Genomic DNA, 13606 nt, shown 5'->3' on the forward strand with positions numbered 1-13606 from the left:
TTCATTGAGCATGGGAATTACGGGTAGTACATAGGTTTGCCTAATTTTTATACTCTCGACTCCGTTTCACTTCCCGTGGCTTGAAGCTTCTCTGTCACGAAACGACCATCAGTAAATGTTCAGCAGTTGCACTTGACCACCTTATTTTTTAGTGTTTCCAATTTAAATCAGGTCATGAAGTTCAAATAGGTTTGTTTTTTTATTCGAAGCAAGAACGAAAGATTGCAATAAACAAAGCCAGAAGTTGGTTCGAAGACCGCAAGCATGTAGTCCAGGAAAATTCACTTACTACGCATCATTCCCATGGTCGCTGTACGATCGCCGCGCCAGAGTGCCCTCTAGTTCATTTTAGGAAACTCTATAATGCCCACGGTAGATTTTCGCACTTCGTAAGGCATCTAAGGTTTCCTCTTTGGTATGGCTCCAAGTTGTATTACTTGCGTAATGTTCCCTTATGCAAATAATGCACATGCATGGGAGCCATTTAGAGATGATTTTACCATCCTATATGACTGCGGTATCACAGTTTTCTGAGAGTACATGTGGCAACGAATGCTTCATGGAAGAGGCAACAAAGTGATAAGCCACAGCGCATTCAAAGGGGTGCCGCCACGCAATTTTTACTTATCGTTTGTTTTTTGTTTGCGTGGATTGAAAGGCCAGGTTTCCGAGAGCGCGGAAAATGTGTTACCGGTAAGCGTGAGTGCGCCATAAAATTGACTACAGCATGCTCTTAAAAGCTAGTTTCGATTATTACTCCACCCTGGCGTCACGACATGGTATAAGCAGCACCACCAGGCAGCGGTATGTGTACGCGCAAATTTTCGTGACGTATCCCAGTCCACGCTTCGCTTCTTTGATCGTTTGCAGTGCGCCGCACGCTTGGCAACTGTCACGGCAAGGGGTGGCCTCACTTTTAAGACGCTGGTTTTTTTAATTGACAATCCAAAGTAGGTCAGCAACTGCAGGTTGCGCATGTACACGTCCGGAGTGAGGACTTGCGAACAGAATAAACTTCACTTGGATGGCGTCCAGTCTCTGCCTTAACGCATGAAGTCGACCCACGCTTGTCTCATCACCGCAACGGACGTCGGTGGAACTTGCACCTAGTGGCTCCCGTTTCACTGGCTCAAGACTTCACAGCGCGAAAGTATTGGTGCGATGACGAACAATTCAAGATCAAAGTATACCTTTGTCCTACATCTTGTATCCGCGTGCACGTACACCATTCCAGACTCGGCTATATCGCTTCACAGGTACTCTGGACGAGAGTCACCACACGAAGACACGGTGCAAGCAGACGATCGAGAAGGCGACGCCAAAGCTGCCACTTTTTTGTGTTTTCACGTTTGACTAGCCAGACTTCTGCGTGAAATCATTAGGATAAGTACTGCAGCCTGATGTCAAGTTAGTGGCAACGTCAGTAGGTCCGCCGCGAGAAAACTGACTTTAATAACAAAATAAAATATGTTAAATGCATTTACTCGGAGTCACACATGCTCAAAGCCGTCTCTGTGTAGAGTAAATTTGAAGAGCAAACGGGCTTCCGAAAAAGGGCGTCAGCGCCCCTATAACCTTGATTGAATAATAAGTAGGGTTTACCGTCCCAAACCACCATATGATTATGAGAGACGCCACTGTGGAAGGCTCCGGAAATTTAGACCACCTGGGGTTCTTTAACGTGCCCCCAAATCCGTGTACACAGGCCTACAGCATTTTCTCCTCCATCGAAAATGCAGCCGCGGCAGCAGGGATTCGATCCCGCGACCCACGGGACTCTTCAAACTATATGCTACAACGAAAAGGAACGCGGCGGGGCAGAACCCCTTTAACCTTAACTTCGCCAGATGCCAGATTTATGTCTCATGCTTGAGACGCTTAAAGGGAAACTGAACGAATTTTAGAGTTCAATCAAAGTTAGTGTGTAGGGAGGACCACCATTATTGTTGACGATGTCATAATTGTTTTCGCCGTTGTATCAGCAGGAGCTTTAGAACAAGCGAAATAAAAGCTGGTCTTGATTCACCCTCGTGAACGCACTGAAAGTGTGGGCGTAGAATAATACACCATCTTCGTTATCTCTGCCCAGAGCAAGTGTTCTTTCTTATCTTCTACCACGGCCTCCATGACTAACCCATGACGTGCCGTTACCGGAACTAATCGAAGAGGCCACACTTCAGCAGGGCTGTTGTGGATGACGCGGCATACCGAGAATGACGTCACCGTGTTCTATCGGCGTCTGAAGAAGCTCGGCGGCCACAGCCAGTGTTTTTTTTTTCATTAAAACGTGCTAATGGTATTCAATTTTGAGAACTCTCGTATCGCTTTTCTAATTCAGCGGGGATGGTACTGTCCTTACACGCTTCTAAGTCATTTTTTGTTTTTAGAAAAGTGCTTCAGCTTCCCTTTAAAGAGGCCAGGTGCAACCCGTGCTATACAGTTTGTCCATGACCGTAATGGAGAGGTGGGTAAACAGGTAATCAAGGTTTCTCCTTTGAGGCCAAGGTTTAATACTGTAGACCATTTGTTTAGTCTGTATGAATAATTTTGGTAAACTCGTTTCAGAGGCGAAGATTTTTAGAGGCTTCGTCTCTAGACGGAGAAACGTCCTCATCGGACGTTTGCATTTCTTTGCATATATCAGGAAGACCTGCATATAGATATCTTTTAATATAGTAATTTAGACTTTAAATCATCCACCGCTTCTTCTAAAGATCTCTCGAAGATATTTTTAAGGGTCGACTCACAGCTCTCCAGCTCTACAGTACTAAGTGGTCCTAGTAGTTTGTGTTCTTGCTTTCCTACCTACGCTGGTATATTACTCATTAAACCTGTGTCATTTCCGTAACAAGTAAATCACTTTGTAGAATGTTAAATAGCACTAAGTGCCTGCCTTTGTTCTTCTAGGCTACAGTGTAAGAAGAATAATTTCGGTTACGACACCGTCCACCCCACACTCTAAGGCAAAATTACCCGAAAAAGGAGTAACGATGATGAATATGCGCGCGCGATGAACGAATATACCATTGAGGAGCAACCACAGAGGAAAGCGTGCCGCGCGGAACCACTTATTATCCAAACACGCTCTAAAGGGATGTCCACCCGGGGATAGCAGGCAACGCGAAAAGTGTTGCCAAGGTGACCAGCCCTTCTTCTCGTCCTCTGCTGGCTCAGTCTTTCCCCGTATTTTGCCGGTGACGGTTCGCGTTGCGTCGCGCTCGGAGTGCTCGACCACGGCCGCCTGACTTCAATGATCTAAGAATACCGACGTGGTGCTTGTGTGTACGTTTAAATGAGCGTGGGCTGCTGCTTTTGCGTTTAGCTGCACCCATGAAGTCTGGAGCAAGTCTCGACACGTCACCACGCCGCGCTGTATATCTCTGACTTCAAGATAGTCACGACCAACACACGACAGCAACAGTTGGGAAGACCAATATGGCGGACGAGAAGACAACAGACCTATCGGATATATACTTCAGTCCGACTCAGGGCAAAAAACAGCGCTGAATCTTAAGGCAAGTAGGTTATCATTCTTTATTCTACTCTACTTGTCGCGTCTGCGATACGGATCGCACTTGCCAGTAACGGGCTCGGTCATGTTGTATATCGCACGCACAAAATGCATCGCGAAGGTCAACTTCGGCGTCTGCAGTTCACCTGTGCTTTGCGACCGCCTGGAAATTGGCCGCCATTGCCGTCGGCCTCCCGTACGCTCGCTCATCGAGTGCTCGCTTGTCTTCGTCGCCGCGATGAGCTCCGGGCTGACAATATTGGGCTGAGACCTCCTCGCTGTGTTGGGAGTCGTCGAAAACACATTGCGGGTTCTCGTAAAGAGCTTGGTTGTAGTATGTCGCGCGCAGTAAGTGCACCAGCACGGGCTGGCGGGGCTTTCACTAGCGTCGGAACTCACTGAAAATTGGTTGCCATAAGAGTTGGCTTTCCCGTCAGTCGGTCGCAAGCAGCTTGGCGCCATCCGTTGGCCGCGGCGACGGACTCGCGTTTGCGCGCTGCACTCGCTCGAGTTTGTGGAAAAGGGTCGCATTACCGTCAATTTTTTCGGCGCTAGCCCTAAACCAGCTCAGCGCTGTTCGTGGCGGCGGCCAAGCGTACGCTCACTCTCCTGCTCGAAGTTCGCTGGCGGCAGACACTCCACGTGCAGCGCCGTGTTTGGTCTCACGTTCGCTTGCTCGAGCTGAACCACGTCGCTCGCTTAGGACTCGCCGACTTGTTAGCGGCACGGCGGTTCGCGGAAGTGTGTCTGCGGTCGCCGCTCCTAGGCTGTCGCGCTACGGGGATGGAAATGAGCCTTTGACGATGTGGGACATCAAGGTGAAATAATTAACATGTCATATCTCTCGTATGTTTTCATTTCACCTTGCACTTATTTCTCATATGCATTTGTATTCATCCTCTGTCACGTGCGTTTTACATACTTATTGTGCAGCCGTGGGCACACACCGTGCTGAAGACTGTGTGCGCCGGCGTCTGCGATGCCTGTCATCCATCTCTTTCGTCAGAGCAGCTTCAGAAGGACTGTGCGAGATGTGAAGGTAAAGTTGCTTGTGTGTCATAATTTAACGCTTGTTTTTATATTAACGTGGACGTACTTGTCATATGCGTGCATCTTCATCTTCTGTCACTTGTGTCTAACTATTTTTACTATATTATTGTACGTGCAGACGTGGGAACACAACAGGCAGAAGAATGCGTGCACTGGCGTCTGCAATGGCTGTCACCTATCGCTTCCGTCGGAGGAGCTCCACAAGGAGTGAACAAGATGTGAAAACGAGGCTGGACTTGTACACTTCACCATGAATTCCCTTAGCACAATGGAGAAACTTCATCTGTATATAGAAAAATAAAAGATTTCGATGTCTCACTTTGGTCTTTCGTTGTTGCCGTGACTGCGAAAGCAGTTACTCATAGGTGGCTAACTACTTTTTCGCACGTTCTTTTCTGTACAATTTGTTGCTCACTGCGAAGAAAAGCAGGCGAAAAAAGTATTGGGCCTGGCGGAAAATAAACAAAAAAACATTGTTTTAACTAGGAACGAAAAGTTTATTCGATTGGAGTATTTGAGTGGATCAACCGTTTGTCCGGCAAGGTGCAACTGTGAGGACTAACGGTTGCCTGGTAAGGTGTAAGTGTGGGGATTAACAGTTGCTCTATAAGGTGTAAAAGTGAGGACTAAATGTTTGTCCCTTGAGCTCATCTATGGGGAGTGACTCTTAGACCCGGTGCCGTTAGTCCTTAAAGGGAGTAATGGTCGTGGCACCCCCATTAGTTCCCAAAAGTACGAACCACACACCCTTTTAACACCCTTTTGCCTTAGAGTGCACCGTGATGAAGAGTGCGTCCAAATAATAATCGGCTGATGTACACCTAGAAGTGCGCACTAAGAGGGAGAATGAGCTGCTTCGCCTTTTTAGTACCATGTGAGGGAGGGTACAAAGGCGGCCCCAAACATTGATATAATAGGGCGGGGGGCACCGCTAAAAACTTTCGCCGCCTCTGTCTCTGATGCGGAATCCTCGGCGTGCATACGACAGTACATTCCCCAGCCACGATTTTGTGACGCTAAAGTGAAGGGCGCTGCGACGCGGAATGGCAGCACAAAGGAACCATTCGCGAACGTGAGGGCGCACGCGATTTCCTTTCATCAAAACAGTCGATAGAAAGTTCTCAAGCAATCCGAGAACCTCCCCCATGGGCCAGCGAAGCACTATGGGAGAAGTTTGTACTACGTCGAACCGGTGCTGCATGAAAGGCATTCTTCTTTTTGTGCGTGCTTTTTGCACATGATTCGAGTCCCTCATATAATAAACACACGCCGAGTTCTTAATTTAGTGATCACGTCTTTTTTTTTTTGAAGTACCCCACCCCGTATTTCTAATTGATGGATTTCCAAAGAAACAAGTTTTGTAATGAGTAGGAAACTGAAAATGAAGAGAGAACATGCTTCTCGGAACGGCTGGGCTTAGGCGCGCGACTTTCCCTGGGTAAAAATTGGCAGATGCCACGTACAGAGGGAATCGATTATATGTGAAGCGCGAAGGAGAAAGGTTCATGCGCGATTGGGAAAGGTCTAAAATCGGCACAATGTTACGAGGGAGAGTAAATGATGCCGTACATAATTTTAGTGTCATGATTATCATGTTTGGATGAGTCGTTTACCTTCGTCATGTATTCACGTCACGTGAATCCAAATTTAGTATATTAGGAGCTAGCGATACCACCGCGGGCGCGCTATGAGCGTGGTGTGTTGTCATTTTTTTAAATGACACGCTTATCAGCATTATCATGTTTATACTGGTCATATACTTTCTTCATCCATTTACGTCACGTAACACCAAATTTGGTACATGTGGAGTTAGCAAAACGGCTGCGAGCGCATCATGAAGGGTCCAATATACTCCAATGTAGCGCTGACGCGCGCAAACGCTGGGCACAGCGATGCTACGTTAGCAAAACGCGATCCCTCTATAGTCTGAAGTCCGGTGCGACTGGTGCGATCAGCGTCCGTCGGCGCAGCCGAACTGCAACCGGCGCGAAATGCGATGTGCTTCATTTCGCGCCGATGCGTTAGGTATACAGCACTGCGTCTCCCTCTTTAAGTAACGGGGGGACGCTGGACGCCCTGAAACACGCATGCGTCAAAGCATCGCAGCACGGCACGTGCCTGCGAGTATATGGCAAGTCCGGTGACTAGAATGACAACGCTGGTGTGACGCGACGAAATGAACGCCGGCGAGCACGCGCACAGCGTCACGTCGAAATTTATTGGCGTCTTGTCTGTGGTATGTGGTCATGCTCTAAAATGACACGGATCTCATGAGTATTACGTTTGCCCCAGTCACAATTTTTTAGGGGCAAAGCTCCTTATAGCGGCACCCGTTCATCCCTCGTAGTCGTAGCCATAGTGTGTAACCAGTCTTACGTTTTGACCTGCGAGGTGGTGCCTGTACGAGATTTCTCCTGTGCGTTCTTGAACAATAAAAAAAATTTGTAGCATGTGCGTTAAATAAAAGCCGAATTCTCCTGTCTATCATTCCCCATCAGCAGCCATTGCCATGTACATTGGGCACTACCTGACATGAAAGGGTTGCTACGTTATACTCGCCGGGCGTAACCTCCTTGGTTTTAGAAAGGATTAGAGAGCGTTGGGCTACAGTGCCATGAATACAGTGAACTAGTACATACCATGAAGTCGAGGTGGTTAAAGGTGGGAAGTAGACACGAAGCGCAAGCCGTAAGAAAGTGTGCGTGTGCCACTTCTCGTTTAGTCCTTGGAATGTCCGTTGAATGGCGGTGCTTCTATATCGGGAATATATGATGAAAAGATGCGAGATAGTGGTACTTGGAGCGATGAATAGATGGACGAACAGACACACAGACAGATGCGTGCACGGACTCACGGATGGCTGCACCGACGGATGGATGCATGGACGGACGCAGGGGCGGATGCATGGACGAACGCAGGGACGGACGCACAGATGGACATGTGGACGCACGAACAGACGCACGCACGCACGGGCGAATAGACGCACGGACGGTCACACAGACGGACGCATGGACGGACGGAAGCAAGAACGAATAAACGGACGGATGCTTCGCCCCACTCTTCATCATTCACTCCGTGGATATGTTGCCATTTCTTTTTTCTCATTCATTGACATCACGTAATTTAAAATTTCGCATATGTGAAGGTGGTGAAACAGCCGCGAGCGCATCATAAGTGTGGCATGTAGTCATGTTGTTACATGACACGCATGTCATGATTGTCATGTTTGGATGTGTCATTTAACTATGTCGTCCGTTCGCGTCGCGTAATACCGAGTCTGGTAGCTGTGAAGCTAGCAAAACGGCTGCGAGTGCATCGTGAGCGTATGAAGTAGGTATGTTGTTACGTGACACGCATATTATGTTCTTATCATGTTTGCACCAGTATCTTACCTTCGTCATCAATTCACGTCTTGTAATACCAAATTTGGTAAAAATTAAGCTAGCGAAACGGCCGTGAGCGCATCGTGAGCGTGGCATGCAGTCATGTTGTTACATGACACGCATGTCATGACTTTCATGTTAGGGCTTGTCGCTTGCGTTCGCCAGGGAATGATGTCATAACATACCTGTTTTGCGACATGTCATGCGAACGAGACAACCGCTAAAGCAGCAAGATCATGAAATGTAAATCATGACATTCATGATATACATATAATGATTTTCATGTTATGACTAGACAAATATTCTCGTCATACATTCATGTCATGCCACACTAATATTGGTATCGATACAATCATCCGAACGGCCAGGAGAGCTAGAAGTTGTAGGTGGCCAGATAGATAGATAGATAGATAGATAGATAGATAGATAGATAGATAGATAGATAGATAGATAGATAGATAGATAGATAGATAGATAGATAGATAGATAGATAGATAGATAAACAGACAGACAGACAGACAGACAGACAGACAGACAGACAGACAGACAGACAGACAGACAGACAGACAGACAGATAGATAGATAGATAGATAGATAGATAGATAGATAGATAGATAGATAGATAGATAGATAGATAGATAGATAGATAGATAGATAGATAGATAGATAGATAGATAGATAGATAGATACGTTTCAAGTCGCCGAAGTTTTCTAAGAAATGCTTCGCATAAAAGTGAGCGAGAAACACTTCTTCGTGTATAGTACCAGAAATCCACAGCAACCTTTATAACTTTGGTGAAAGTCCAAACGATTGACTGAAGGTATACACTATTTTACGGAGTTGCCTCATTGCTCCTCTGCTGGGCTTTTAATTAAAACCTTTGTGTTTTGGATCTTCAAAGTGAGGAACAGCGTTACGGTACACGCATACGCATGAAAATGGTTTGATTGATGCATACCACGTGTCATGGCCTTTCACGTCACAATATACAAAAACAAAAAAAACGTCACATTAACAGCCCAAGATGATGGCACCACACATTTTTCTTAGGTGAAATAGTCTACAGGACAGATAGCTTTCACTTCACCTCATTAGAATGGGGGGGGGGGGGGTAGAGCTCTTTCGGAGTGTTGCCTTGTTGAAAATCGGGTTTCACATGAGCTCGGACAGATCTGGAATTTTGCAAAGCTCAGTACATACTACATAGCACCCCTTGGAATTTAGTGCGAGAGATCCCCAGCTATTTTGTCGCTTTGTTCGAAGACTATGAGGCTGACTTACGGATAAATGACTTATAATTTGCATCCGAGATTGAGGAGGAGGATGACTCCTAGTGGTAATAGTGGTACTCAGTGGTAGTGGTACTCAGTAATATTGCTACTCAGTAAACACTCAGTGGTAATAGTGTTTACTGCGCTTGGCTATATTAACCCGAAGGTAGCACGCAGGTTGGATCCCAGACGTGGTAATCAGATTTGAGGGATGTGGGCTGCTAGAGCGCGTGGCGAAAGAAAGGCGTAACGTTGTGGTGAAAGCCAGTGGTGCAATGAAGAAAGCAGCAGCAAGCAAAAGAATAAGCGTGAGGCCCGAGTGTCAAGGAGGCCACACGCAAGCGCCGACCACATAGCGGCCGAGAAATCGTGGTATAAAATGCTTGACCGTGCTGCAGAGCGTCAGTAACACTCTGTGCCTTGTACACCTCTGTGCACGCTCCGAGCGAACGACACGTTGCGGTAGCACGTCTTGGAAGCAAGAATTTGCGGACTTGTGCGAGAACGTTTCCGTGCGGAAAAAGTTTAACTCGCTCCCTCCACTCACCATGTGTTCGGCGGCCGCTCTCTTCGCTCAGGTAAGTTGGCAGTGCTTGAAAACAGTGGGTATACGACTCTAGTGGAGGAATGTATACACAGCTTACAATTGTTCTGGAGGCTGTCTTAATATGTTCGTCTTTAGCCCTCCTTATTGCAATCTGTTATGAAAAAAAAAAAACGGGATGTGGGAATACTATAGACCATGCTACTACGTAGCCTAGGTACTCCTGCTCTAGCGCTTCTACCATCCATAGCGATAGTTGGCGTTTTTCACTCATGGCATGGGACTACAGTGAGGCTTTCCGCCTTTTTAGCAGCAACTGCGATTATGTGACAGTGCCAATGAAAAACCTAATAGATAAGCCAATAAGCACCATTGTTACTCCAGCTCCGTGGCGTTCCAACAATTTGTGGCATTCCCAAAATATTTAGCGAGACTCATATCAGAGGCTTTCGTTTCCACTGTCCTTTTGTTTTGCAATCAAAGTTGCACTATTCAAAATTTGCGCAATTGCAGCGTTTAGTTCGAAGACTTTATTTGCGCTTTCAATCATGCACATGCTTACAACGAACGTAGTTGGCAACAAGTCACAATTATTACCTTCAATAATAGAATGCTCCAGAGCTTTTACGGAGGAGAGAGAAGCGTAATGTTTGCTTTCATTTACCGCGACACGTTGGTGAACCGGTGCAGATAGCTATCGATTTGCAGTAAGTACCATGTCACCATGTTAAAGTCCGCAATACAAAACAATCTTGTTTACAGTATACAGAATAAATCAAAATTTTGTGTACATCCCGTATAGTTGCTAATGATGACTGGTAACATAAGTTTTGTTCGTATAAAAAGCATGCATATTCGAATTGTTTACTTTGTTTCATGTTGTCCCCATTGATAGATTCGTCTGCATCCACATGTGTCAAATCAGTTAATGAGGTCATCCTTTCCAATATCACTCGAGTCAGCCTGTCACAGTGCAAAGCAGCCTTCCGACCTTTCTGGGCAGTCGGATACAAATATCTTGGTTTTCTGATTGAAGCACGAAGAGTCGTTATTTCGTACATGTTAACATTACAAAAATTAGTGCCAACTGTCATGAATCAATGAAATTGTAAACATCATCTTTTGGGCTGAAACCAATACGCACGAATGAATGACAAACACGGGAGGCATCACGTGTTTTTGCCTGTGTGCGATCATGCTTCCATATGGGTTAGCTTAGGCTCACAAAAGGTGTTTAGCAGACCACATGTACTACCTCAAGAGAAAATCCCGAATGTCAACGGCAAAGCAAGATTGCACCGCTGATGCAACGCTACACGTTATCAAACAAAAGGCGATGCGTCCTCTTTTATGGAAGCGCCTATAGTAATCAGGCGTAAAAATTCAGGACACGTAGACTTCGCCTCTAAGAGTTGAACTGCATTATCTCTAATATAGAGCATGTTTTAAACCACGAGCAATTATATACGCGTGAAATCTTCCAACTTGGTACGCACCCACTACCTGGTCTTAATGCAATGTGGGCAGTACACGTGCCTTTTGTAGTGAGCGGCTGACTTTAAACCATGAAGTAATTATGATAATTACACGTTCTGACGCCTGATGGCAACGTGCGTATGCTCGTACCACGCATTAGCACTGCGATATTACATATATTGTGAAGCATGTAAAGAAATTGCCGATGTTTGCAAAGTCTTAATCTCACTTCCACTGATTTTCAAGCAGAGATGGCTACTTTCAGAGTGATTTTGAGCAGACGCGTGGCTGTTTGATAGAACACATGCTTGCTATCAAAACGACTTGTCTCCGGTCCACACTCATACTGGCACCTTTTTAATATTATTTTATTTGCTTCTTTCTCAAATTGTCGGTCTCACTCAAGACAAGTTTTAGCTCACAACCAACGAAGACGACACTGATAACAATAGCGCAATTTTTGCGAAACAAGCTCTTTAACACTATCACGTTAATAGGCACCAGGCCATCTAACCGTAAATCTTCTGAGATGTATGAAAACAAAAGGGGCGCTATGTAGCTTCATTTGTGACGCTCTGGCAGAGGTTGATAACAGTAGATCATCTTGTCATGTCTCGTGTTTGATTGTGGTCGGTTTGCTTGGATTATACCTTGCAGTTGTACATATTTGTCAGCATTAAGGTACATGCCTGCGCTAGCGTTCGGTCAGCTGCAAAAAGGTAAAGTATACGGTTTAACACCGAATTAGTGTACCGAATCATCGAATTAGTGTACTTTTTAGGGTACGTTTTTTTTTAATGCTCCGCATCTCGTTTCATATAGAAATCCACAGGTCAAACGAATAAATATTTAGGTCGCAACAAGTATATTGCGTTTTTTTTTTCTGCAGGCAATCGCACTATGTATGGTCTCTTTGGCTATAGCTGGTGGTCAGTTCGGATTTGGTGGATTTGGAGGCGGCATTGGCCGTGGACTTGGTGGTGCGTTGAGCAGCGCGACTCTGGCACGTCAGGAGCAGTATTACGTGAGTACATTCTCATTCATTTGGGTGTGTAGGAGACCCGCCTCGGTGGTGTAGTGGCTAAGGTACTCGATCAGCTGTGGACCCGCAGGTCGCGGAGTCGAATTCCGGCAGCGACGGCTGCATTGTCAATGGAGGCGAAAATGCAAGCCCGTGTGCTCCTATAAAGCTGCACGCCAAAAAACCCCAGATGGTCGAAATTTCCGAAGCCCCCCACTACGGCGTCTGTCATAATCATATGGTGGTTTTGGGATGTTAAACACCATATATCAATCCATTAATGAATGTGTAATGAAAACTGTTACTGAATGACGACATACAGGTTACATGGCAAGCTTTAAAAGGTGCTTCTATACAGTTCGCCTGAAACCATGGAGAAGCTGTTTTTAAGTCTGAAACATGCCGCATAAACAGGGTGCATGAAGGCAACTTTCGATATCAGTAATTGTATAGCATACATCGCTATAGTAGATCAAACTTGAATGTGCTCCCCAATGCAGCCGCCAAAAAACGCACTGCTTTGGCTAAAATTCAGGATGTACTAAACAATAGTCGCTAAGCAGCCGCCTCAATTGTACAGTTCCAGCTACAATGCAGGATGTCGTACTCAAATATTATCTTCAACGCAGCCACCACAACCGTACAGTTTCGGCTACGACAACCAAGACCAGTATGGCACCAAGTCCTACCACAAAGAACAGGGTGACGCTTCTAACTCCAAGACCGGCACGTACGGGTATTCGGACGCCAACGGCATCTATCGCCAAGTGAAGTACGTCGCCGACGCTGGCGGATTCCGTGCAAGGATCGACACCAACGAGCCCGGAACTGCCCCTGGGGCCAGCGGTGATGCCCAGTACAATGCCAACCCCCTCCCAGCTGGCCGGCAGTACCGTGTCATCGGTGGCTCTTCGCCCTTCTCGGCTCCCTACACAAGCGCATCTACTAACAGCGGCTTCGGTTATGGTGGTTCCTGGGCTGGATAAGCCCATGCGTGATTTAGGGTAGACTTTACTGAAGAACTTCTGTGGCTATTCGCGCTGTTCTTCAGTCAACTGAACAGCCAAGCTCGCCACTGAAGAAGTTGACCCTTCGCACAGAAACTCGAGCTATCCTAAATGCAATAAACAATTGGACCATTTGTTATATTGCCTCCATTATCCTTTGGTCTTCTTGATTTAGCTAATAATCTGGCACATTGTGAATCACCAAGCAATAATGAGGATAAAGCATAGCATTGCAAGACTCGCTTTGATACAAACCTTTATGTTGTACAACAACATAGTAAGGAAGAATATAAAAAGACATTTATAATATTTACTTTGGAGTCATGAACACTCCAACTGATA

General features: G+C 46.1%; 1 protein-coding gene across 1 annotated transcript; it reads left to right on the forward strand.

Moving 5' to 3' along the window:
• The first annotated feature begins 12128 nt into the window (after nt 1-12128).
• On the forward strand, nt 12129-13388 carry LOC119171471 (cuticle protein 10.9). Its single transcript, XM_037422278.2, has 2 exons — nt 12129-12260; nt 12887-13388. Exons 1-2 carry the CDS (start codon nt 12141-12143, stop codon nt 13241-13243), a joined length of 477 nt encoding a protein of 158 aa, XP_037278175.2. The 5' UTR covers nt 12129-12140; the 3' UTR covers nt 13244-13388.
• Nucleotides 13389-13606: the final 218 nt, after the last annotated feature.

Source organism: Rhipicephalus microplus, chromosome 4, assembly GCF_043290135.1.
Source record: "Rhipicephalus microplus isolate Deutch F79 chromosome 4, USDA_Rmic, whole genome shotgun sequence".
NCBI lineage: Eukaryota > Metazoa > Arthropoda > Arachnida > Ixodida > Ixodidae > Rhipicephalus > Rhipicephalus microplus.